Source organism: Camelina sativa, chromosome 14 (genome assembly GCF_030686135.1).
Source record: "Camelina sativa cultivar CO46 ecotype springtype chromosome 14, ASM3068613v1".
NCBI classification, from domain to species: Eukaryota; Viridiplantae; Streptophyta; class Magnoliopsida; order Brassicales; family Brassicaceae; genus Camelina; species Camelina sativa.
In genome coordinates, this window is record NC_141893.1 from 15,269,276 (window position 1) to 15,295,531 (window position 26,256).

Sequence of the window (26,256 nt, forward strand, 5' to 3'; positions counted from 1 at the left end):
TCTTTAGCGACTATTTTGTTTAATTTGGGCCTTAAACCAAATTTGCACCGTAATAAAACGGCGAAAACCCAAATCTCTCATTCATCTTCTTCCCCGATCAAACCCTAATCCCTTATTTCTCTTCTCATTCGACAAACTGCAGCCCCTAATCTCTTATTTCTCTCGTTAATCGACAAACCCTAATCTCCTCATTTCTCTTCTCAATCGACAAACCCTCATTTATCTTCTTAATCGAGAAACCCTTAATCTTCTCATTTCTCTTCTTAATCGAGAAACCCCTAATCTTCTCATTTCTCTTCTTAATCGAGAAACCCCTAATCTTCTCATTTCTCGATTTTGATTGCTGGAGTAAAGAAAAGAGGAGGAGGAAGAAGAAACCCCTCAAATCGAATCTCACAAACGGCGAATCGAAGACCCGCTAGTCTTCCCAGCAAGTATGACCTCACGCCTGCGAACCCTCACTTACCGGACACTGATTCTCAGGGAATTCCTGTCCCAATCCTCCAGCCTCCAGTGAGACCTACACCTTCTTACAGGGACTATCCACCTCCGACAAATCTATTCCAGAACTCCAAGCAGACATCCTTTTCTGGAGCATCCCCTTCCAACGTAACTCCAAGCAGGCGTTCTTTTCCTCAACCTCTCGCTTCTGTGACGAATCCACCAGAATTCTCAAGTCAAATTCGAGAGTCTCCTCATCCTTCAGTCACGAATCATCCTCGAAGGTCTCCTCAAGTCTCAAGTCAACCTCGACAGTCTACTCAACCAGTCTCAAATCATCCTCAACCCTCTACTCAACCTCGAATAGCATCTGCATCGCATCATAGTTCTCAAGCGCAAAACTCACATGAGGAAGAAGAAGAAGGAGCTGATTCTGAGGATTACGGTTTAAGGCAATCAAATATCCCAGCTGATGTACTTGCTGCTTTACATGACATGCTTGTCCAGCTAGGCCGTGACTTGTATGCTACCGTCCTCTCTCCCAGTTTAGAGCCTGGGACCACTTGGTGAGTTATTTCTTAGTTGGAACATCTTGTGTTTTTGTTTGATTAGATTGATTAGAATTTTGATTGGAATTATTAGAATTTTTAGGCTTGTTTGTGTTTCGAACCGTTTGTGTTTGATTATATCTATACTAGTATTTTGCAGCAGTTTTTGCTCAAAAATATTTTTTGGAAAGTTTTTACATTGAATGCTATTTAATGCTTATATTCATATCCAAACAAGTTTAGTTAACTTTCTCTACTATCCTTATAACCAAACACAATTAAAATATTTTAAATATCCATATATATAATGTTCTATAATTAATACAGATATTTAGAAGATTTATTTCAGATTAAAAAAAAGTTATTCTGCTATCATCTCTTTTTGATTTTAAAATTTAAATGTAGTGATTCATCATATAATACATAAAATGAATAAAAAAGTGTATTTTTTCTGCATAGATTGTGATTTGAATTTTTGAAAACAAACATATATTACTCAATTAATACAAAAAGTGTTTTTTCAACATGCATATATAGTAAATTTATTGTATATAGTAAATTATAAAATTTTAAAAAGTTTATAATCTATAACTTAAACATCTAAACTTAATAAAAAGTTTAAAATTTTAAATATTTAAACATATTAAATCTTCAAAATTACACAAACAAGTTATATTACATGACATGTTATATAACATTACAAGATTAAATTAATAATACTAAAAAATAAACTATCTGTAATATGATATTTCAATACGGGTTAAATCCTCATTTTAATGTTTTAACAACACCAATATAAAATATGTCGAATCAAACTGATTTAATTAATATTGTAGTAAACAAAAATTGTGCGGTATACCACGGTTTATATATTAAATCACTAAAATTAACAAAAAAGTATATTAGCAAAATTAGTATTAAAATATGTATTAATAATTAAAAAAAAACTTACCCCGCGGTACACCGCGGGTCATAATCTAACTTTTTAGGATTTTTACTTCCGATTTGTTTGTGTTTGAAGGTTTGGTAAGGACAAGTCAAAACTTACCCGAAAAATTATAAAAGTGTTTACAAACAAGTTTGATGGGCCATATTATAGTTGGGGTTGTGTTTCTAATCAAAGAAGAGAAGAAAACTTCTTGGAATTCGCGGTAAACTTCTACTCCTTTCAATTTGACTTCTTCTTTTGTAGAAAACACACACCTGGGATCCCTCACTTACCGGTGTGGTTCAAGAAAAGTTCTACACCATTTGTCAACGCCGTATGAAAGACATGGTTTCCAAGGCAGCAGATCAAAGAGTGCAACCACTTCAGCAGCTCGAATGTCTGACCATAATGGTCTTGGTCCTCACAAGCATGTATGAGGGCCGAAGTCTTACTTACAAATCGAACAAGAGATGGTGAGTTACTTCTTTACCTTTTCATTGTTTAATAAGTTAAAACAGGATGGTTCCTCACCTTTTCATTGTCTACCATTTCAGGAAGTAGAATTGGGAAGACCGCCAACTATTCCTGAAGTTTTCTTCAGGACCCATACCAAAAAGGATGGTACTTTTGTCGATAAGAAAGCACAAGTAGTTCATGAGGCATATAAGAAAAAAAGGAAAGCTAAGTTGGCTGCTCTGGATAATGAAGAGTCTTCTGATGGTACTTCACGTCGATCAGAGCTATCTCACGAGGAGGATGATGAGCTCTTTCTTCAGGTAATTTGCTTCTTTCTAATAAGCTATTAAGTTTTTCATTGTTAAGTAATTATGTTAAATTTTTCTCTCTGTTTTGTTATGCAGTCTACTTTCATAAGCGATAGAGGAACATACTTTAGAGTTGGAAGCCTAGGGAGTTACATCAACGGGAAGCGGAAGTTCCCTGTAAGCTCTTCTTCTTTCACAAGCCTGCAACAACAACTTGAAGAAGCTAACCGCAAAATAGAGCAACAAGCAGCTCTACAAGCAGAGCGTGAAGCTGAGGCTTCAAGGGTTGCAGTTGAGGCTTTACGGGTTGCATCTGAGCAACAAGCAGAGATCAAACGCTTGGTGAGCTTCCTCAAAACTAACCCAAACTATGTCGCCTTCCTCGAGTCTCAAACCAATGACCCCGACCCTGCTGATGTTCAAAGTTAGGTTCCTTCACTATCCCTCCTTCCCTCATGACCTTTAAAACTTTTGTAATGGTTGTACTTATGTATTTTGAAACTGCTTGTAGAACTTATGAATGGTTGTTTGGATGTTTTCTAGAACTTAAGTATGTTGAAACTTGTGTCTTTGTTTAGTTTCATGTTTGTTATGTTTTAGTTATAGTTTTCATAATCAGTTTTGGTATTACAAAATCAAATAATTCAATTTTACTGGATTTAAAAAAAAAAAATCTGATAAATTGATAATTAAACAGTCGTAAAACAGTCACCAAAACGTACATAAATCAGTGACCAAAACAGTCGCAAATGAGTAACCAAATCAGTCGCTAAAGCAGTGCAATTTTGTCTCCACTTTTAGCGACTGTTTGGCGAGGGAACAACGACCAAAACTATTGGACACCAAATAGTAGCTCCGTGCCGACTATTTAGCGACGCTCTGTTTAGCGACTACAGACGTCAGTCGCCAATCAGTCGCTACTAGGTAGTTTGCGACTGTATAATGACTGATTTTATAGTCGGTAATTATATGTTTTCTTGTAGTGATTCGTTACAACATATTATTCGTTACTCTTTTTTTTTTGAAAGTAAAACATACAACATAAACAAAATAAGATGACAGAAAACTAATCTATGTTTTAATATAAATGGTTACAAATGGATTATTCCCACAACTTACACCCTCCTCATTGTACTGACTGCCACCATCGCCACCCAAAATGGGGATTAGAAAGAATCCATTTTCCTTTATTCACTGTTGTAGCAAACGTAGCCTCAATACCTCTACATAATCAAACAATATCAACACCAAATGTCTACAAATTTTTAAAAATATGTAAGGAAATTTATATGTACTTTTTTGGCTCCTTGGATCTATTTCGCTGTAGTCCAGCACACTCACAGAAATTACAAGGCTCCTTACAAGGAATAAGCCTGCATAATCATCAACCACAGAGAGAGACTCATCAGCACGAATATTATTTCATAAGATATTTAAGAAAAAGAACAAAGAAGTTGAAGAATAAATATTTTTTTTCATAGCCTTAATTACCGTTTTGGAATCTTCCAATTATTTTCTGCCGGTGGTCTACAACAGTACATCAGCGCAGGCGAACAACTGCTGCATAATCAAAACAAAGAGACGACTCATCAACAACAATGTCTATAAACAGAAACTAAAAGCAGTAGATATTGAAGCAAATTTATATGTTCTTTTTTTTAATTATAGCCTTACTATGGTTTCTTCCATTCCATTCGACGAAGAGTGTCACTCCAGTTGTCAAAACAAAACCCATAAATCTGATGCCTGTTAAACTTGCGCCCAGCTCTCATAGCCCTTCTTGTTCTTGTTCTTATCTTCCTGTAAGAATATCATCATCACGACACAATAGATTTGGAAAATTTAAAAAAATGAATTAATTATATAATAAATAAATAAATAAACTTCACTCCATAAACCAAAGTAGAAGCAATTCATACAAGTATTCACAAGAAGATAAAACCTTTGATCTCAAATTCATCAGCGTAGACAAAATTAATAAGCATAAAGGGTCCAGGCTTAGAGGTTATATATATATAGGATAGAGAAAAACTTAGGCTTTCCTAAATACAGCACACAGAAACTCAAATACCGACGTAACCGACCACATGTACGTGTTGTATAATACTCTTAATAAATCTCTAGATTATCTATATAATTCCTAGCATTAAGTAATCAAGAATACATAAATGATGAATATACATATCATGAAAACAAACACACGTTGCTGCAGAATCACGCATCGAGCTCGACGATAATTAGTTAAACAACAATAAAATAAAATTAAAAAAAAAAAATCAAGCGAAGGGGCATTTGTAGCAAAGAGGTACTTCATGTTTGTCGATGGAGCCGTTGGAGGAGAAGATTTATCAAGCAAAGATGTATTTGCAGCAGCAAAGCAATAATATTGAAGCGTCTCCAAAACCCTAAACCTACTACTAGAGATGGGCAGTGAACCGAAGATTGATATATACATATATATATGTTAATGTTTGTTACCTTATAAATTTTCATAATTAAATTAAAAAAAATTGGGTGGATCCGATTATTTATTGGTTCGGGTGGAGCGACCCGATTAATATGTGGTTGGGTCGGTAAATAAAATCAATTTGTAAAGGGTTAAGACTTAAAGAGGCAGAGAAGACCAAACACAGTCTCCGTCACTCGTTCCGACAACAAAACCTCCCGATTAAACAAACCTCCGTCGGGATTTCAAATGGAATCACGGGTATTGTTCTCGAGTCAACTCTACTTTCCGCCGCCGGTTCAGAATCGCGACAACTCGATTGCTCCTTCGTTGTTGGCGCCTCCTTCCCGGAATGCTCTCTCCTTCTCTTTCCCAACTCCCTTAACCCGATCTGCGATGAGGATCGGACAACCACTTGTAAAAGCTGCTCCAATCGTAGCAGAGGTTGATGATGTCTCGAGAAGAGATGGAGTCATAATAATAAAAAGGAAGAAGCTTGCTGTGTTTGTTTCCGGAGGTGGTTCCAATTTCAAGAAGATTCATGAGGGATGCAGTGTTGGTTCTGTTCACGGGGATGTTGTTTTGTTGGTCACTAACAATAAAGGTATTACCTTTCTTCTTCGGAGCTTCTCTATGTCACTCTTTGGGTTAACGAATCAGACAAGAACTGCTTGCTATCAGTGTGTTGATTTTGAGTAATTGTTTGTATGTATATCAATCTTAGATTGTGGAGGTGCTGAGTATGCAAGAAGTAATGGCATTCCTGTTTTAGTATTCCCAAAAGGGAGACGAGAACCATCTGATGGACTCTCTTCTACAGAGCTCGTTGATGTTCTTAGGTTGCTCGACCTCTCTCTCTCTCTCTCTCTCTTTCTTTAGTCAATGGGTGTTACCACTTTTTTTTCTAGATATGTCTCTTTAACATTGGTTTAATGGACAGGGAATATGGTGTAGACTTTGTTCTTCTAGCTGGATATTTGAAACTTATACCGGTTGAGCTGGTGCAAGCTTTTCCTAAACGGATTCTAAATATCCATCCTGCGCTTCTTCCGGCTTTTGGAGGCAAAGGCCTTTATGGTGAGAGAGTTCATAAAGCTGTTCTAGCATCTGGAGCTAGGTGAAGTCGCATACTCACTCACACAATGTGTAGTTTCTTTCTTTTTCTTATGTGCAAGAAAACATGAAACGGGTTTTATTATGTAGGTATTCAGGTCCGACAATTCACTTTGTCGATGAAGAGTACGACTCAGGGCGTATACTTGCTCAAAGTGCAGTCCGCGTGAATGCTAATGACACACCAGAGGAATTGGCCAAAAGGGTTCTTCGTGAGGTACTTACTACTAAATAATACTTTTGAATATTACATTTCACAATTCAGATAATTTCATTGGTTTTCTTTTTTGCTATTTTTGGTTTAGGAACACAAACTCTATGTTGAGGTAGTGGCTGCAATCTGCGAAGAACGTATAAAATGGAGAGAAGACGGTGTTCCTCTCATTCAAAGCAAAGGCAACTCTGATGAGTATTATTAGATCATTGACAAATGAAGTTCAACCGCATTGGATCTCAGATTAGTTCCATTTTCATATCTAAGGTGTTTCAACCTTAGGTTATATATAGTCTTCAGGCTGTAGAAGAAGTTTTTGCCCAGAGTATAGATTGAGAAATGTTTCTGAAACTTAAGTTTTGTTTCAGTTTTGTCATAATTATATGGAAGGAGATGAAACTGATCGTCAAAAAAAAAATATGGAAGGAGATGAAACTAAAAGCCAAGAGACTGATTGTATTGTGTAATTTACCGAAAGCTTTATTCAATTTTTTTTTTCCTAGAGTGTTTTGTTACCATAAAGTTTTATTTCATCTATAAGAAGAATCAAAATCTCTGAAATCCATATTACAGATTCTAAAATGTAGAAACAGGGTTTTGATCAACTAGATTTGTTCCTAGAAGAAATATTGGGTTAAGATGGAGCCCCGAGATAGAATGCAAGGCGAAGAATGTCACTGAATATTCCACCTGCTGTGACTTGAGCACCAGCACCAGGTCCGCGAACAATCAGAGGCTGTTCTTTGTACCGTTTGGTTGTGAAAGCGATGATGTTGTCAGCACCCGAGAGCTGAGCAAACGGATGATCTTTCTTGTACCGTTTCAACTCTACTGTTCCCTTTTTCTCTACCGCGTCTACAACTCCTACATATCTCAAGACCTATAAACACAGCAAATGAGTTCTTTTCGAGGCTGTGCATTCGGTTTTTAACATAAATTTGCTTAGAGGCACTACTTACTTCTCCTACTGCTTCAGCCTCTTGTCTTTGTTTTGACAATTCTTCATCAAACTGAGGTAGCTTCTCCATGAACTCTTCTGCTGATGCACAAGCCTGTGATGAACATTGGAATAGAATACTGAAGTGTCAAAAGGATTATCTTTGTTGACGATGAGAATTAATATTGTATACAGAGACTTACTTGTAGAGGCTTTGGCACAAGATTCTGGACTGGGAGGCCGTCAAGATCCAATCTTAAGCCTGATTCTCTGGCAAGAATTGTCACCTGCATAAGAAGCAGTTACGAGAAGGTTCAAAATCATTAAATGATCGAACACAAGCTGCCAAAAACCCAATTTGATGACAGAAAAAAACCGTACTTTTCTGGCAACATCTGTTCCAGATAGATCATCTCGTGGATCTGGCTCTGTGAAACCTGCCTGCTTTGCTTCTGCTACAACATCACTGAAGCTTCTGGTGCCGACAAAATTGTTGAAAAGGTAGCTTAAAGTACCACTGCAGCAAGGCATCAAAAGAAAATATTAGTGTGTGTGAAGATGCAAAGCCAGCTCATTCTTTTGTTATCTGAACAAATTGTTGTGGTTACCAAGCTGAACAGGAGATACCTGAAAATGCCTTCAATCCGCAGTATTTTATCCCCTGTTTCGAGAAGACCACGTAAAGTGCTGATAATTGGAAGACCAGCTCCAACGGTTGCTTCATAGAAGTAATGTGTGTACGATTTTCTTTGAAGATCTCTAATCTTTAGATACTGCATTTACAAACAGGAAAGTGTTACCAACTAGTCTCTATGTTCATGGAATCACGGAACCTCAACAAGAACAGATTTTGTAGCTTCCTATTCAACATTCACTAAAACAAATATCGAACTCTTAACCTGATCAAGTGGTCCTGAGTTAGCCTTTTTGTTCGGAGTGACCACATGAATTCCTCGTAGCAACCAGTCGTAGTAACAGCTAGCGACACCAGCATCGGCCGTACAATCAACCATAACAGAGTTTGGAATGAAATGATTTCCCTTCACATATTGGGTGAACTTCTCCATGTTAGCTGTTTCTCCCTCTTCTTTCATAAGTTCTCTCCATCTTGATAAGTCAATTCCCCTAAAAGATGATGATTGTGTAAGGATTACAGCAGTAATGCGGTTCACCTACAAGTATTGAATCAAGTTTGTTGACTTACGATTCACTCATCAACATTTTACTTGAGCCAGTGATCCCTATAACACGCAAGTCAATTTTGAACTCTTCTTTGAGCACTGCAGCCTGTGAAAATAAATTTAAAGATGATTCAGTTTGAACCTTGGTCCGTATATAACTATAATCTCACATATACAGATCAGATACTCACCTGATCTCTAATCTGATCAAGTAAGGTTCCACCAATTAGTCCTGGTCCTATGATCCCCACAGCCAAAGTGGTTCTCGAAAGGTAAAATCTTGAGTGCACAGCTCTTAGTGCCCTAATGCAATCTTCACGCTTGACAACTACTGTAATATTGAATTCGGAGCAACCTTGAGCTATAGCACGGATGTTGATATTGGCCTACAGTTATTTAGGAATGGCAATGTATCAGCAGAGCTTCTTAGCACAAAAAGGATATGAAATGAACGATAGAACCGTCATTCGATTTTCTTGGCAAACACTACACTTGCTTACCTTTGCTAACGCGTTGAAAAAAGTGGCAGAAACACCAGGAGTGCTTGCCATTTTCTGGCCAACTGCTGCTAATATGCTACAATTTGGGATGATTTCAATCTAAAAAAAAAAAACAATTAAACCATAGGTTGGGAAAAAAAGCCGATGCCTTAACAATAATATAGTTGATATCCTATAAAGAACAAGAGAGATACCTGGGAAAGGCGGCCACCAGCCAAAGCTTGACGAAATCGGGAATTCAATGCTTCAGAAACAGCTTTCACTTCCTTCTCAGGTACAGCAAAGCATACAGAGTGCTCGCTACTAGCCTGGATTTACGTACATTAATTAAGAACCTGCAATTGAAAAGGGAAGACATAACCAATGGAAGAAATCAGAAAGTTGAACTAGATGACCTGTGAGATCATAATCACATTAGCTCCAACTTCCTTGACAGCAGCAAAAATGGCACTGGCAGTACCAGGAACACCAGCCATTCCAGTTCTATAAAAAGAATGCAAAGTTCGTATAAGAAATAAAATAATCAGCGAGTATGTAATACAATATCCACCATCAGCTCACCCTTCTACATTTACAAGAGCCAAATTGTCAATCGTTGCAAATCCTTTGACAGGAGCGTCTAATTTATATCCATCCTCATCTTCAGTCTGCCGACATATCATTGTTCCAGGGGCAGAGAGGTTGAAAATGTTCCTTATCACAATTGGGATGTCATATTTCATCACTGGAATAATGGTCCGCGGATGTAAAACGTTTGCCCCAAAGTAAGACTGCGCAGGCATATCAACATTAATGTTAGGTGTAAACAAAGATTCTGGAAAGCTAGGAATTTAAACAAGTGCAAGAGGTTCGAAATTTACCATTTCCCAAGCTTCTTGGTAAGAAAGAGTCTTCAGTACAACAGCTTCACTAACTGCATCGAAACATATTCATTAGCATAACAATAGACAAACATAATGAGGAACACACGCCTGTCATGGCTCAATAACTACTCCTAGCTATACGGAAATTAAATGTATGCTTGCACATACCTTTCCTTGGATCTGCACTGTACACACCATCAACATCTGTCCAGATTGTGAGTTGGTGAGATCTAAACAGAGCACCCATTATAGCTGCAGAGAAGTCACTACCATCTCTCTTGAGAGTCGTTGGAATGTTCTGTGGTGTACTGGCTATGAAGCCAGTTGCTATAATAATCCTTGCTGAGTTCAGGGAAAACCACTTTTCCAGTCTCTTTTCTGATTCCACAAAGTCAGGATCGACTTGATTAGAGCTCGTCGGAATAACAACAAGCACATCCCTTGCATCCATCCAGGTGCAGTCCAATCCACTCTAAAAAGAAATGCACACAAGCATGTAAGAATGGTAAAAGTCCAGAAAAACATATTCTTCTTAATTAGAATTTCCTCGCAGCACAACATCTAAGACTTGTATACCTTTCTCACAACAGCAGCTAACATCTGAGCAGACCACAACTCTCCATGACCCACAACGAAGTCTGAGAAAGATTCTGTCGCATGACCAGCTGCAGAGATAGAAGAGGTCGTAACAGGAGGAATAAGATTTCAGAAGAACATAAACCAAATCCAGTTCAACTACATAATACCTCCTCCTAACAATATGTAATTAGCATTGACAAAGAGAAAACGAAACCAGTACCTATGTAAATGGCACGAAGCATTGCTTTGAGATTGTTTATATCATCATTTAACCGAGCCAAGAAACTCGCGAGTTCATCTCCATCAAGCAAGTCAACAGCCGTTGCTCGGTGCTTTTCAAGAACAGCAGCCAAAGCAGACAGGTAGGAATCATCCCGAGACTGAGCTCTATGAATGAGATCATACATCATATCAGTGACTTTAGCCATCGCTGACACAACCACCAACTTCCTCTCAGAGGCATCCTTAACTACAACATCAGCAACATCTTTAATCCTCTCTGAGTTTCCCACACAAGTTCCTCCAAATTTGTGTACAGCCCACGAATCTCCTTTGGGAAGGTGACCATTCTCCACAGAATTATCCAACGCTAAATCTATTCAAAAAGAAAAAATACAAATCACCATCAACACAAACAATCACAAATCTTCTCAGATTAACATGCAAAATCAACGTCGGAGTTTCAAACCTGTGACGGAACCTAAGACACGAGGACTCTTCAATTCGCTTCTTACGCAGTGACCCATACAATTCCGGCGCCTCAATTTCTCGAAAGAAACACGATTCGACGCGAGTCGTCTCCCATACACGAACGGAACGCGAGCGGAGAAATCTCCGGCCACCGCCGGAGAAGAAACAACCTTAGCCAGAGAAACCACCGGCATTTCCTGTAGAAATTTTCAAAAATTCCGATTTCTAAAGTCAAAAACAAGTGGAATACTCACTCCATACAAACGACAAATAAAATGAAGAAGCAGAATCATACCGTAAGCTCAGTCAAAAACTACCGGAGGTTTAAACAAAACGAGAATATCCACCGGAGGAGAAGAAGACACCGCCGAGATCGGAGAACCAACAAACTCGAAAACAAAAACAGTGGCAATTTCAGTAAATTTTGAGAAGGAAGGCGACTTGTTTTTGCTGTGCATATATATGAATCATAGTGGGGGTAATGAAACAGTGTACCTCAAAACTCGATGGGCAACACGTGTACGTGTTGTATGACTTCTTTAAAACATGGACGGTGGAGATTAATTTGGGTGTTTGTGAAAATGGATGTTAGAAAAAAGACTGCATAAAATGTGTCTATACAAACCACACTAGAGTCGTCAAGTAGCTTAAACAAAAGCTTTATACATTAAATTTGGTGAAAAGGAAAAACACATGACATTTCTGCATTTCATATACATTTTTAAACCCACCAACCTGTGTAGTTTGCATTATTATTATTATATAACAAAAAAAAGTTACACTATAGAAAGTTTCCTAGGCAACAAAGAAAAATGAAACAAACAATTGTACATAGTTTTTTCCCCAAATCGGTTTTTAGAAAAAACTAATCTAGTCAATGTTCTCAATCTAGTTTCCAAAAGAACCACACTTCACATCATATTCATGAACAAAACACCTATTTGTGCGACCAATCCGTTGTTCACTTTGTGTGCTGGTTCCAATGACTAAACAAGTTAACATCGGGTAAAAGATCAACTTAAAAAGTTCATTTAAAACCGGGCTGGTTCAATAATTTCCCTTTATTATATAGTCTTTCAATTTTGGCAAAACGAAAAAAACTATTGGAATGAAATGTATAATTCCACTATTTTTATACGTCTGAATATTCAAAAAAAAAAAAATCTCATAGAAAGAAATAAAGTAACCAAAATATCAATAGTGTATAAAAATATAACACTGGGCATGCTAAAACTTTCAGAGATGCAGCTCGTGCGGTATAATACCAATTAGCAAAAATGCACGGGTCCTCAAGCGTCTACGGTTCGAATCCATCTTAAACCTCATGGTTTTGTTTTTCTTTTTTCAAACCAGTCACTAGTGTATATACTTAAATCGGCCACTCGCCGGCACTGTGAATATATTCTTCTTCACCTCAATATCACGGCCAGATTCACCGTCATTATCCCGGTGCCACCTCTCAAATCTTCGTCCCATTTTGAATCTCACTCTCGCTCTCCTCTGTGGTAATCTTCCTCCGCCTTTTTTACCTCTACAACTCTCAGATTTCAAATTTTCACGATCAATAACGGAATCAGAGTATTCCCACAAGTGATCAGATCCATCTTTAGTACACCGATCGGAGTAGAGACTAGCGTCAGGGAAAGGCGGAAGCCAAGCTGGAACATACTCCACCGATTGAGTCACCGCCACCGCCGCGTGATCCAAATCTTTTCCCGATGATGATCCGATGTCTCTTTCCGGCTTCGGTAACGGTTTAGCGAAAGGGATCTCAGGAGCATACTTGACGAAATCGGAGAGGTTACGGAGAACAGCGGATTTGATCAAGCAGTGTGATTCAACATCGTGAACGGTAGAGCCGCCGGGGAAACAATCGGAGGTAGATAGAGCGATGTCTTGGAGACCGTTGACGATGTCGAAGAGGTTCGACTCCGTACGATTAGCGGCGTTTGAGAACGACGACGCGAGTCCGGCGAGGGATTGTAAGAATTTGGTTGTGGTTACGGTCAGAGTGTTGAGAGCGGATGAATCGGTGGCTTTGTATCCGATAGATTGGCAGATTTGACTGACGGCGATTCTGGTGAGAGTGAAGGTGAAATCCGCCGTGGTTGTCGGTGATTGGTCGGAGGGTTCTTCGAGTTTGAGTTTAGAGTTACGGCGTCGCTTCATTGGTAGGGTGGAGATTTTTGAGAGGATCGAGAAACAAGGAGGCGTATTGGAGTTTGTAAAGATTGGATTTATTAAAAAGAACCCTAAATCGTGGGGTTCGAACCGGCGTCGCATTGCTTATTGGATTAAATAATCAGCACGTACAAGCCACGAAGCCAAGATCTCATTACATCGCAAATATCAATCTAAAGGTTTACATTGATTTATGAAAACTGTAAACCGATCTGCCGGTTGAACCCACCGAACCGTGAATGAGACCCTTGTTTGTTCGGTCATATAACCTATCGAACTTTGAAGATTATTATATCATCCGATCTAGGATTTGGATCATTACAAATATAGATATTACAAAATATAGCATTAAAAAAATCAATAGACCAAACCTTATTCAGGAAGGCCTAAGAACTAAGACCATCATAAGAGCAAGATTAACGGTGGGGGTGGGGGGGGGGGGGGGGGTTATATACTATTTGAATTTTTTTTAGAATTAACTGTGTATTGTTTTGTAAATAAGAATTCATGATCTCTTAGTTAAATTTTTTTCCTCCAATAATAAATTCTAATTTTGGGTCTCTTATTTTTGAAAAAACTGTTTTTTTTAAATTTGATAGTAAATATGAAACTCAAACTTGTTAAAGACAGTGATAGTAAATATGAAACTCAAACTTGATATAGTAGTAGAGACTAGAGAGAGAATACTAAATAAGAGTCATGATTTAACTTTTGATGGATATGTTACATAGGTGAAAAGAGAAGATTGTGATGAAGAGATATAGAAGAAAACTAGAAAAGGCAAAAAGACTCGTGAGATTAGACAAATAGGAATTAAAAGTTGAAAAAAAAGACCAATCAGTTGTTTCAGTTGTCTCTATGTTTCATATATCGCAGTAACAACTGTACATAAACCAAAGCTAAGAACTTATCCATTCCTATTTCAAAAAACAAGTATGAAGCTGCTCTGTTCTGTTTTTTTTATTTTTCCTTTCTACACAAGGCAAGAATCCTCTCTAAAATCATGTACATCTATCTCTCTCTCCCCCTCCATAGTCACGGTAGACTTGAATGAAAGTTGTAGAACATTTAGAAACTTTTTCGATCGTTGTATCCAAATCCTTGGAGTCGTCGAAATTTGTAGACATGAGAACCATTGCAGCCATATTGGCAGACAATGGAGGCTACACAATGCTTGAGAAATTAGGAGCAAGAGTTCAACATGGTATCAGAGCTCAACTTGATCCTAGGAGCCTTTGCCTGTTAAAGCAAGAAACAAGAAAAAGTGAAAGTCAGAACAAAAGTTACCAAAGAAAAAACCAGAAAAGAAAACAAGAGAGATGGTGATGAACATGCAATCATCTCAACTTCTTGCAGTCTTTGCCTAAGTTACAAGTTCTGGTCTGCAAGAATGAAAACTACACTCATTAAAAAAGATCTCTGGGATGCTGTCAAAGATGCAGTAACAAGCCGAACCTACATAAAACTCAAAACCAAAGAAAAAGGGAAAAAATACTGGAAACTGGAAGGCTCTTAAAACCAAAGACATTGCTGCACTTCAACTCATTCAGCATGTTGTAGCAGACATCATCTTTGATAAAGTCCTCTCTGCAACTTAAGCACATCAAGGCTGGAAAATCTTGGAGCAATCCTACCAAGGTAATGAAAAAGTCAAAACTGTTAAACTTTAATCTTTAAAAAGAGAGTTTGAAAATCTGAAAATGAAAGAAGGAGAAAAGATCAAAGCATATTTTGACAGGATCCAAGCTGTAGCAAATCAAATGAGAGCATTAGGAGAAGGCAAAACTAACTTTGATTTAGTTGTCAAAATGCTTGCTTCTATGCCTAAAAGTTATGTTTCCTTCTCCTCTCTAATCGAAGAAGCAAAGTAGAGAAAACGAGTGGAAAATGCAGAAGCCGAGGGAGGGATGCTCAGATTCAAATCAGATAATAAAAATCGCTTCCACAAACAACCTACAAGAGACGAAGAAACGAAAATCAGAGATTCGTTAATTAATAAGGAGAAGAATAACAAAACAAAGAGACAATAAAAGAAAAGATCTACTGATGCAAAGAGATACGGAGAGACTCTTTGTTTTAGAAATTTCTGAATTCACAACTCACACTTATCCTCTTACACTGCTAACCAAACATATACAGAGATTAAGAATTCGTCACTATCAATATCAAAAGAAATGGATCATACCAGATAATATGGACACCAAAATCCCTAATTTTCCAACTAACATCAAATAACCCTAATTTGCGATCCAAAATCTAAGAACCCTAATCATAAAACAATTGTACTAAATCTAAGAAACGTACCATGTGATTCCAATTTCTTCAATCTTTTCCTCTGAAGCAATTGGTCCTTCGATTCCAAACCTTGAATCTTCTGATTCCAATTTGTTTTCTAGTTTCGGAGATACAATCGCGAGAGAAAGAGAGAGAGGAAAAAGAATAAAATCAATCACCCCCAATTGTTTTTTCATTTTGTATTTTCTGTTCGCCCAACAGACAGCTGACACGTAGCGCCTCTTAACCCACGTTCGAGTATACTATATAAAAGGAGATCTTAGATTTTTTCTTTTGTTCTGATTTATTTTTTTGCCCAAATACATTAAAAACTCTCCTATGAACCCACCGATGGAGAAGGTCTAACGCTTCTCATTTCTCAAAATAATATAATTATTATTTTCTTTCATTATTATTATTTATTTAAGTAATAAATTTGAAAAGAAAATATTAACTTATTAAAAATTGACGCATGTCGTGATTGTCAAGAGAATCGGTTTCTTCCATTCTGAATGAAAAAGCGTTTCTTACCTTTTACCTTCCTTTATTATTATTTTCTTATTATTTTTTAATTTTTAATTAAAATTACTTTTAAAAGAAACTACCAGTAATCATGCCATAAGAATCCATGTGAATACATTCTCCAAACATGATTGAATAAAGTTTAAGAGCTCCATCAAAAACACCTTCTGCCACCATACACGTCAAAGCAAATTATAAGATAAATAAACTTTATTCGAGGTCATAAACGTGTTGGAATCTCAAATAAATCTAGGCTGCAAATTGTGATTAACAAACTGAATCACCAGAATAAGTTAAATAATTGAATAAAAGAATGAGCTGAAGAACTGAATGAATTGAATAAACTACTAAATGATGATCATTAACTTGAATACCTGAATACAAAAATATAATATTAATAATATATTTACAATAGTATCTAAAATTTTATATATAAATAAATTATATATTTAAATATAAGAATTTTTTTTCAAAAACTAATATATTATTAATTTTTGTTTGGAAATAAATATTTTATTACAAATATAAAATAAAATCTAACAAAAGAACTACTTGACTCAGCAATTTGATCATGGACAATCTTCGTATAGTTTCCATCATGTGTTTCTTCTTCCCCTCCAATACTTTGATCATCATTCACATCATCATTAACATTTGTTGCCCATATAAAACGTCACTATCTTTATCATCTTCTTCAAAGTCATCATTTTCAATATTATTTCGGCGAATAAAATTACGAAGTCCCATGACAGCAAATATAACACGTTTATGTGATTAAAAACAAAAATACCATTCAAAATTTCAAATATAAACAAAGCAGAAAACAAAACACCATTACGAAGTCCCATGACAGCAAATATAACACGTTTATGTGATTAAAAACAAAAATACCATTCAAAATTTCAAATATAAACAAAGCAGAAAACAAAACACCATTAATTTCAAATACACTTTTGCTTTACTTTCTAATGATTAAAATGTTTTATGGATATAAAAAAGCTTGATCTTCTAAACGACAAAATGAACAATTAACACAAACTAAAAGAATAGTGAAACAAGTTATTGAAACGATAAAAGAATAGTGTTTCGTATGAGTTTACTGTCAACAATAATACAAAACAATTTATTGAAACGAAACGACAAACTAACACTAGGTTAGAATAGTGTTTGATAGCTATTCAAGTTATTGAAATGAATAAACTTCAAAATAGGTAGGATCTGATTGAAATTAATAAACTTGAAAAAAAAAAGGTGTTTAGCTCATTATTATTATTTTCTGAAGATAAATCGTGATGAGCGAAGTATATATAGGATCTGATTTTAGTTTCGATTTTAATATACAAATATGAATTATTCGAAAGAGTTTAAAATTGAGCTGATTTTGTGTACTTGAATATCTTTTATTCTTAACAAATAATGCTAATTTAAATTATTTAGTTTAATATTTAACATTAATTAAAGTCAAAAAATTTGCAAACAAAAAAATATAATTAGTTAGTGAACGATTCGTTTGTTGCATATGTCATATATATATAATAATTAGAAACTATAAATATAAGTTTAAAAACAGATTTTTTAAACTCACGTTTGATTTTCCTAGATTATCGTAATAATTAGGACTGGGAATTCGGGTAACCCGTTCGGGTTCGGGTATTATCCATTCGGGTTTGGGTATTACCCATTCGGGTTTGGGTAAATGGGTTTAGAAATATAGAACCCATTGGGTATTTTTAGATATATGGGTTCGGTTTGGTTTGGATACTATCGGGTTCGGGTCGGTTTGGGTTACAAATTTTGGAATCCGATTAGTACCCGAACTACCGGGTACCCAAAAAATATAATTAAAATTAATTAAATTTAAATAAATTTTGACTTATGTGACAAAATATTTGAGATATTTTGATTATTTTTGATATTTAGGTATAAAACTAAATGAAATATTCAAAATTATAATCATCATTTCAAGGTAATTGCATTATATTAATGATAAATATTATAAATATGTTTATATGTTCGGGTTTAATGGGTACCGGGTATTACCTGACCCTAACCCGAACCCACAAATATTAGAAAATAGAACCTAATAGGGTTTTATAGGCAAACCCGTACCCAACCGGAACCCGGTTTTTTGGGTCGGGTTCCGGGTTGGGTATTCAGGTACGATTCTTATGCCCAGGCCTAATAATAATAATCTAGATTTCCACGATTGCTTTGTTAAATAATATTTTTTTATGCCAAAATTTTCAATTCAAACATGTAAATTGAATAAATATAATTTTTTTTTTTTTAATTTTTCATCTCGTTTAATTTGTTCATCTCCTATATTAAGATTGAACAATTTTCAGCCAAAAAGTGCTATTTCCCAGCTCTATGTTAGGACCCAATAAATTTGGGTTAAAAATATTTTTATCTCAAATGATAACTTTTGGCTGAACAAGGTTGAAATGTATGTTCAATTCATTCAACCAGCTTGAAAAGTACAACCATTTGTATCCCTACTTTGCCGATTGTTCCTATATATTTTTAGAAACAAATTATGTGTGATTAATACTATATTTGACCAAAGATGCAAATCATATTACTGATAAGCTAGATATTTGGTAACTCTTTTTTCTTATGGTTGAAGTTCAACAGTTGAACTCATTTGCAGTACACATTTTAAGAAATTTATTTAAAATTATTCACAAGTGATAATTATATGTAGATTATTATATGCCTAAACCAATTTTTGGTTTTTCGATCTATAATCTTTTCTGGAGGTTGGTCATACATTTGAAATTCTTTTGGAAATATGATAATTATACGATTAAGCAATGTCATTTGGGAACTGATTACATTATTAATAGAGGTAATTAAATTGATCAGTTTTATTCATATTAATTAATTATATGATGAATGAGAAACATTGAGAATTATGATTTCAAGTCTCAAAGAAGGGACGCAATAGAAATTGTGCCTCCAAATCTCAGCGAAGGAGAAGTGTTGGGAGTTGTTCATCCAAGTCTTAGCGACGGGGAAGCGTTAGGAGTTGTCCCTCCTAATCTCATCGAAGGGGATGCACTGGAAGTTATGCCTCTTAATCTTAGAGCAGGGGAGACATTGGGAGTTGTCCCTTCAAATCTCATCGAAGGGAACACGTTGGTAGTTGTCCCTCTTAATCTTAGAGCAGGAGAGACATTGGGAGTTGTGCCTCCTAATCTTAGTGAAGGGGAAGTGTTGGAAGTTATACCTTCAAGTCTCAGTGAAGGGGAATGGTTGGGAGTTGTGCCTACAATTCGAAGCGAAGGGGAAGCGTTAGAAGTTGTGCCTGCTATTCTCAAAAAGGGGAAAGCATTCTGAGTTGTGCCACCTAATCTCAACAAATGAGAGGCATTGGGAGTTGTGCCATCAAGTCTAAGCAAAGGGGAGACGTTGGGAGTTGTAATACCAAGTATCAGCGATGGAGAGGCGTTTGGAGTTGTGCCTCTAAGTCTCAGCGAAGGGGAAACATTGGGAGTTTTGCCTCCAAGTTGAAGTGAAGGGGATGCGTTGGGAGTTATGCTTCCAAGTCTCATCAAAGGGGAAGCATTTGGAGTTGTGCCTCCAAATCTCAGCGAAGGGGAAGTGTTGGGAGTTATGTCTGCTATTCTCAAAGAAGGGAACATGTTGGGAGTTGTGCCACCTAATCTCAACGTAGGGGAGGCATTAGGAGTTGTTCCAGTAAGTCTCAACGAAGGAGAGACGTTGGGAGTTGTTCCACCAAGTCTCAGCGAAAGGGATATGTTGGGAGTTGTGCCTCCAAGTCTAAGCAAAGGGGAAGCATTGGGAGTTGTGCCTCCAAGTCTCAGCAAAGGGGAAGCATTGGGAGTGGTGCCTCTTAATCTCACTGAAGGAGACGCGTTGGGAGGTGTGCCTCCAAGTCTCAACAAAAGGGAAGCGTCAGGAGTTATGCCACCAAGTCTCTGCGAAGGGGAAACACTAGGATTTGTGCCTCTATGTCTCAGAGAAGGAAAAACAATGGGAGTTGTGCCTCCAAGTCTTAGTGAAGGGGAGGAATTGGGAGTTGTGCCTCCTAGTCTCAGCGATGGGGAGGCGTTGGGAGTTGTGGCTCCTAGTCTTAGCAAAGGAGAAGCATTGGGAGTTGTTCCACCAAATTTTAGCAAAGGAGAAACGTTGGGAGTTGTGCCTCCAGGTCTCATCAATGGGGAGGCGTTGGGAGTTGTTCCTCTAAGTCTTAGTAAAGGGGAGGCGTTGGGAGTTGTGCCTCTTAGTTTCAGCGATGGAGAGGCGTTGGGAGTTGTGCCTCTTAGTTTCAGCGATAGGGAGGCGTTGGGAGTTGTGCCTCTTAGTTTCAGCGATGGGGAGGCGTTGGGAGTGGTGCCACCAAATCTCAGAGAAGGAGAGACATTTGAAATTGTGCAATCAACTCTCAACGAAGGGGAAGGAGTGGGAGATCTAGAACATTTGCCCATACATTCTTCGACTTCATTACCTTGACTTTTTTTGCTTTGATCTTTAATTTATTTCAAACAAAAAAAACAAAGATGTTAATCTAGTGTAATATATGTTTTCAAAAATTAATTTAATGAGAAACATTAATCACATATATGATCCGTAACGACATAATATAGAAAATTTTTGGATATCATTTAAAATTTCACAAATACATCATTAAAACGTATATTAAAGTCAAAATAGCCTATGTTTTAGTCTATACATGTGGTATTTGCTTAGCTTTTAAACCAACAAAATTTATCACAAACTACTGAATATAAATAACAATTCCCCATAATTTAGATAATTGGTCAATTATGCAAACTCTTGAAACATTTCAGCTTTTTATGAATTTCTAATCATATACTTACAAGAGAGGGACACCAAGAGGGAGAGAAGAAAACAAGTCCTAAAGTAGCAGTTGCTCATAGCTAAACAGTGTTTGTATTTGAATGATTGATGAACTAGGTTTAGTGAGAGAACTAGCTAGTCTTGTTTGCATTTATATATGTGGGATGGAAAAACAGCTTGTACTTTTTAATTATGAAAATTTATTCAGTGATCAAAGATAGATAATAATCATAATATATTTGTCATAAGTATAATTACTAGAATAAATCTACAACCTTTTAAAATTGTGCCTTACAATTTTTATTATGCCTTTTGGGTTACTTTATTTAAGAAACAATTTTATTTTAATTTAATTATACTTTAATAGTTAAATTTTTTCTAAAAGTTTTTTTTTTAATTTCAACTATGACATGTGTTCAAAGATCCAAACAATACACAAAATCTATTAATTTTGACTACAACATTTATTCAATGATCCAAGATACATAATCTATTTTTCACAAGTATAATTAAACTACAATAAATCTACAACTTTTAAAGATTGTATTTTACCTTTTCTATTATGCCTTTTGGGGTTATTTTTTTTACATCAGTTTGAATATTTAATGTAAATATTAGATTCTTAGAGGGGGTATTGAAACTAGGATTTTAAAAGATTTTGGAGTTTTTCTAAAATCAGGTGTTATTCAATTTGTGATTTTAGAATCTCTCCTCAAATCCCATGTTATTGAATTTAGTATTTACATAAAATCATGCAAAATAATTCACAATCCCTTGTTATTCATTCAAGAATTTTTAAAAATCATATCAAATCTACTGTTATTCAAACTTAACAAGTATTTTTCAAAAACTACTAAAAACTGGTTTTGAAAGATTTTGGATATATTTTTAGTTGAAAAATAGGAATGAACAAATCTCACCTCTAAAGGTGTTATTTTGAAGGATTGTTAAAAGAGTTCACAAAGAGGGGAAGATATATTCTCATCATCACTCTGGTAACAAATGAATAAAGAAATAAAATAATCTCTCAGTTCTTCTTCTACCACACAATTCTTCACTATCTCAAAACTGGGCTTCAATGGAGGGATTCTCTTTTCAATTTCAGATTGAACCCAGATTTCGATTCTCCAACCAACTTCATATCTTCTGTAGAAACTGGATTTCCACAATGAATTTGTTTATGGGGGAAAACAAATTCAGTAAAGTAAACTCTCTAGAAAACCGATCTAAACTTTGATATTAGAGGAAAGGGAATTGGTATTGAAGAATTAGGGTTTCTATTGCTAAGAACAAGAAGAGAACTGAATAATTGTATTCAATAATGGATGCTTTACAATGGAGAAGTCTCTCCCTCTTTATTCATATTCATAGATCGCATAATATATTAATTTTCCTTATCAGACGAACTGAAATAAGGAAGGTTGCTTTATCTCTTAGATCGGCCGCCGGGCAAAGTGAAAGTCGGTTCTTCACCCTCGAGGCTGGGCTTCCTCTATCCGAATTGGGCTTAAATGACCTAATTGAGTTCTTAACCGGATTCTCAGTTAAATAACCAAATTGTCTTTCTGGTTTAGTTCGGTATGTCGGGGGTGCTAAATCCCGCACCAACAATTAGTCCCCCCCCAGTTCTGAATATTCGGAATTCAATTCGAATATTTTGAATTATGAAAAAGAGAATATCCGATCTAGACCATAAAGAATTATTTGATGTTACCCGGGATTCCCACGTCACTTCACCGTGAATCGTCCGGATGACACGTGTCGTTTGCGTCACATCTGCTAGGTCGGAAATCGAAGAGTCGCGTAGGTCATAATTACTCTTCGTTGAGTTGCCGCCCATTCGACTCTATAAGTACGCCCCCTCTCTTCGTCATTTCTCATTTTCTGCCAACAGTGAAAGGTAATCTGCTCCGAACTCTCTTTCTTTTATTTATTTATCTCCATTTTTCTTCCGCACTCTCCAAACTCACATCATGGCGGACACTTCGGATCCTTCTTTTTCGCCGGAAAGCGAAAGCGGACAATTAATTCGTCGCACCTCCAGACGCATCGCGCAGATCGGAGAATCCAGTCGATCGGGCTCCGAAATTCCATCTCTTCTAACTCGCTGCTCAGCTGGAGCTTCATCATCACAGACTCCTCTACCAGTTCGTCATGAAGACGGGAGTGACGAACTGACTCAAGATATGTTGTCACAAGAAGAAGACCGGTTCACACCTTTAGGAATCTCGATCGAAGACATCGATCCTTTGTTAGACCATGAAGGACGAATTGGAGGCGATAAGAGTTTGAGTTCGATCAAAACCGTGAACGATATGCTGAACGCATGTGGTCTATTTAACAGCAACGTCACAATTTTGATTCCTCGAGCTGACCAGCGCCCCTGGAACCCGCCGGAAGGGTATATATGCTTGTACGAGGGTTATTTTACCGAATGTCGCCTCTTATTCCCAATTCCAGCATTAATATCACTCTACGCCCAAAGACGCAGGATATCGATCTGTCAATTTGTCTCCAGAGCCATTTGTAACTTTATGGCTGCCCTTACCATAGCAGCCGAAGTCAGAGTTAACATCGGAGTTCAATGCTTTGAGCAACTATCCAATTTTAAGTTATCAAAGAGTCTGCATCGCTGGGAAGTGAATATGAGGCCGGCGCACAATTTCCTTGCTGGTCAAAGAGTTTCCAAATTCAAGAAGTGGGCGAACCACTACTTCTATGTCCGCGTCGATCAGTACTCACTCGTTAATCCATTGGGTTTCCATCGGAGAGTGTGGAATAAAAATCCTGGTAGATTTTATATTTCCAGTACATTTTAACTGACTTCGGCACCTCTGACCAGTTTTAACTTTTTCATGTCTTGCTTCCAGATCGTCCATTTTGCGCAACACATCAAGCTCCGGACTATCATCCCGTCAGGAACGCTCTACTATCCGGGAACAATCGTCGGTGGGAATTTTTTACTCGTATTCGTGTTGAAACATCAATGGGCAAACCCAGGACAACATTCCCAAGTTTCGCGAGTTCGCTGGGACGAACTGCAGAGCTAGCCGGGTCACGTGTCGTTGAATCCGACAGTCTCCAGATCGTTTGCCGAGAAACCCAGGCTGTCATCGAAGCCGATATCGATCCTCTTTGGGACCAAACTGACGTCGATCCTGTTCAGGATCGGTCCGTCGTCGATCCTACTCGGGCCTCTGAAGAAGACGTCGACATAGTCGATGTTGCGAAAGACGATATCCCTCCCCTAGCTTTAGGGAATGCCGATCCTCCGAATGATGAAGAGGATGTCCCTCAGCTTGGAGCTGGATCGAAAAAGAAGAAGAGGAAGCACAAAAAGAAGACGCCGCAAACAAGCGTTCCTTGACGTCGCCGAATTCCACTTAATGGTTTGCCTTATTATTTTCTTTAACTTGTTCAAACTTTGTGCCGGCAAAACTGATGTATGTTCTTTGAATCCACAGACTGCTGTCAGGATGAATACGCTGACTCAGTTGTACGATAGGCGAGTCAAAAACGAGAAGAAATCTGGATTCGAGCTCGAAAAAGTGAAGGAATGCGCGGAACAAATCCGAGTCGCTAGCGAAGCTAAAGACGAGATGATCAAGGAGCTCGAAGCTCTTCTCGTCGAAAAGGATGGTATCAATTCTAAATCCGAACTGAGGATTGGCGTACTGAACTCCCGAGCGGTTACTCTCGAAGAAGAGAAATCCGAACTGCAAGGAGCATGCGACGAGTTGAAAATCCAACTCGACTTTGAAGTTAAAAGACTCCGGCGGGATCGTTTGGAGTACGTGGAGCGAACAGCGAAGAAAGCGCAGACTCAATTGAATAAGATCAAGGCTTATCTAGTCGAGCAAGAGAAGATTCGCCCCTTGGAAGATCTGTTAAACCAGGCTACCAGAGTGCAGGAAACTGTGCAATATCTGATTGAGAAGGGGGCCGTCATTCCCGAGGAAGGAATCGCGGAGATTGATAAGAACAAGGCTAAAGCCGAGGAAACTATCAAAGCGATCGATGTCCTCAAACTGAATGAAAATGACCTCATCATGTACCCGGATCAGCTCGGTTACGGACTTCTTCACCCCGGAACAATGGCTCTGGACTCTGTCTACCATCCGTATGGCTCCAATGCCGAGAGCTTCCAAGCCGATCTGACCAGTGCTTTGGACGCTTAACTTTAATTTTTTGTTTTTGTTCCAAACTTTATTAAGTATGGGTTTGAATACCCTTGTAAAACATTGCCGACTTGTTCGGCCCATTCTCCCTTTTGAAACTTTTTTTGCCAGAATTTTTCCTTTTACCAGAAAAAGAAAATCGACAATTTCGAGAATTTGCACATTTGCCATTTTGCACAGAATATGGAAATTTGGAAAGGATTTCACCTCCCAGTATTCATATAAATCAAACGGCGCTATCTCCGAACTAAACAACAAACGAAAAACTTTCAATCAAAGCGATGTCGAACTCTATTAGCAGCGTGGAATCCCCTCTAATCGGGAATGATGTCCTGACGTTCTCGAACGCCAAAGTTATCGAAAGGGGGATGGCCTACTACCCGAACATCCGAGCTCCTTGGATGCTGATGTTCCTTGTCAAACCGGAAGAAAGGCGTGACCTGGAAGAATTTCTTCATCAGGTGGAAGACCGTCACACGGAGTACCGCGATCGACTCGCCGTATCCGAACAAGCGCAACGCGAATTGCTGCTCAAACTTGAGATGCTTGAATCCCACCCAAAAGATTCGAGAGGATAGCAGCCCTCCCGCCATGCCTGGTTGCGTACTGCAACGAGTGCCGAAAGAAAGCAGATCGGAAGCCGACACACATGGATCCTACCCTGATTGGTGATTTCATTCCAGGAAACGTCAAGTCGTTTTATATTAACAGGCGTGCTAATGATGCCGAGCTTGCTGAAGCCGACACCTTCTTTCGTTAGGTAACTATCGCGAGACATCCCGTAGTATCCGCTTCCAAACTAATTCGTCGTTGACTTTGCGTATGCAGATCGAAGGCACACATCAAGAATTGAGCCAGGATCTTCAGTACTTTCATATGAAAAAAGGTAGGATCGACCGCCAGCTGAGGACTCTGGGTTCGGCTAACCATTCCGTCCGAACTAAAGTTTGGGTGCGAAATAAATACTCTGGGTTCGGCTTATCCCAAAATTAAAAGATCGGGTGCGGAATAAATACTCTGGATCCGGCTTATCCCTAAATTAAAGATCGGGTGCGGAATAAATACTCTGGGTC

General features: G+C 37.6%; 5 protein-coding genes, 1 long non-coding RNA gene and 1 pseudogene across 17 annotated transcripts; 2 read left to right on the plus strand and 5 right to left on the minus strand.

Annotated features, from left to right (window-relative positions):
- Window positions 1–3,664: 3,664 nt before the first annotated feature.
- Window positions 3,665–5,134, minus strand: LOC104741725 (uncharacterized). 5 transcript variants are annotated; one of them, XM_087483556.1, is made up of 5 exons: window positions 4,991–5,134; window positions 4,356–4,481; window positions 4,173–4,238; window positions 3,977–4,054; window positions 3,665–3,904 (listed from the first exon to the last, which is right to left on the minus strand). In XM_087483556.1, exons 1-5 carry the CDS (start codon window positions 4,993–4,995, stop codon window positions 3,808–3,810), a joined length of 372 nt encoding a protein of 123 aa, XP_087339682.1. In that variant the 5' UTR covers window positions 4,996–5,134; the 3' UTR covers window positions 3,665–3,807. The 5 variants fall into 5 exon arrangements, with proteins under 5 accessions (XP_087339682.1, XP_010460933.1, XP_087339683.1 ...); XM_010462631.3 differs by having other exon boundaries at window positions 4,173–4,241; window positions 4,991–5,126; XM_087483557.1 differs by lacking the exon at window positions 4,991–5,134 and adding an exon at window positions 4,624–4,666 and having other exon boundaries at window positions 4,173–4,241.
- A 128-nt stretch (window positions 5,135–5,262) lies between these two features.
- LOC104741729 (phosphoribosylglycinamide formyltransferase, chloroplastic) lies at window positions 5,263–6,956 on the plus strand. Its single transcript, XM_010462641.3, has 5 exons — window positions 5,263–5,731; window positions 5,852–5,966; window positions 6,068–6,244; window positions 6,331–6,457; window positions 6,546–6,956. Exons 1-5 carry the CDS (start codon window positions 5,377–5,379, stop codon window positions 6,657–6,659), a joined length of 888 nt encoding a protein of 295 aa, XP_010460943.1. The 5' UTR covers window positions 5,263–5,376; the 3' UTR covers window positions 6,660–6,956.
- Window positions 6,957–6,961: 5 nt separating this feature from the next.
- On the minus strand, window positions 6,962–11,940 carry LOC104741728 (bifunctional aspartokinase/homoserine dehydrogenase 1, chloroplastic). Its single transcript, XM_010462640.3, has 19 exons — window positions 11,700–11,940; window positions 11,500–11,593; window positions 11,203–11,401; window positions 10,735–11,109; window positions 10,512–10,600; window positions 10,104–10,407; window positions 9,933–9,985; window positions 9,634–9,842; window positions 9,468–9,555; window positions 9,267–9,380; window positions 9,073–9,171; window positions 8,764–8,958; window positions 8,596–8,678; window positions 8,291–8,516; window positions 8,019–8,164; window positions 7,773–7,908; window positions 7,595–7,678; window positions 7,414–7,506; window positions 6,962–7,334 (listed from the first exon to the last, which is right to left on the minus strand). Exons 3-19 carry the CDS (start codon window positions 11,396–11,398, stop codon window positions 7,089–7,091), a joined length of 2,736 nt encoding a protein of 911 aa, XP_010460942.1. The 5' UTR covers window positions 11,399–11,401; window positions 11,500–11,593; window positions 11,700–11,940; the 3' UTR covers window positions 6,962–7,088.
- Window positions 11,941–12,247: 307 nt separating this feature from the next.
- On the minus strand, window positions 12,248–13,610 carry LOC104741730 (transcription initiation factor TFIID subunit 8-like; annotated as a pseudogene).
- A 573-nt stretch (window positions 13,611–14,183) lies between these two features.
- Window positions 14,184–15,992, minus strand: LOC104741731 (uncharacterized). Of its 5 annotated transcripts, none has more exons than XR_760363.3 (5): window positions 15,690–15,992; window positions 15,176–15,338; window positions 14,881–15,015; window positions 14,717–14,767; window positions 14,184–14,624 (listed from the first exon to the last, which is right to left on the minus strand). It is a non-coding gene; the product is annotated as an uncharacterized LOC104741731 (long non-coding RNA). The 5 variants fall into 5 exon arrangements; XR_015579618.1 differs by having other exon boundaries at window positions 14,721–14,767; window positions 15,690–15,897; XR_015579621.1 differs by having other exon boundaries at window positions 14,721–14,782; window positions 15,690–15,890.
- Window positions 15,993–18,962: 2,970 nt separating this feature from the next.
- LOC104741732 (uncharacterized) lies at window positions 18,963–21,222 on the minus strand. 3 transcript variants are annotated; one of them, XM_087483558.1, is made up of 3 exons: window positions 21,026–21,209; window positions 19,609–20,673; window positions 18,963–19,449 (listed from the first exon to the last, which is right to left on the minus strand). In XM_087483558.1, exons 1-3 carry the CDS (start codon window positions 21,081–21,083, stop codon window positions 19,175–19,177), a joined length of 1,398 nt encoding a protein of 465 aa, XP_087339684.1. In that variant the 5' UTR covers window positions 21,084–21,209; the 3' UTR covers window positions 18,963–19,174. The 3 variants fall into 3 exon arrangements, with proteins under 3 accessions (XP_087339684.1, XP_010460946.1, XP_010460945.1); XM_010462644.3 differs by having other exon boundaries at window positions 19,531–20,673; window positions 21,026–21,206; XM_010462643.3 differs by having other exon boundaries at window positions 18,963–20,673; window positions 21,026–21,222.
- Window positions 21,223–21,632: 410 nt separating this feature from the next.
- LOC109128682 (meiosis-specific protein ASY2-like) lies at window positions 21,633–25,346 on the plus strand. 2 transcript variants are annotated; one of them, XM_087483560.1, is made up of 3 exons: window positions 21,633–22,905; window positions 23,876–24,394; window positions 24,470–25,346. In XM_087483560.1, the coding sequence occupies exons 2-3, from the start codon at window positions 24,266–24,268 to the stop codon at window positions 25,181–25,183; spliced, it is 843 nt and encodes a 280-aa protein (XP_087339686.1). In that variant the 5' UTR covers window positions 21,633–22,905; window positions 23,876–24,265; the 3' UTR covers window positions 25,184–25,346. The 2 variants fall into 2 exon arrangements, with proteins under 2 accessions (XP_087339686.1, XP_087339685.1); XM_087483559.1 differs by having other exon boundaries at window positions 21,635–23,795.
- The last annotated feature ends 910 nt before the right edge of the window (window positions 25,347–26,256 follow it).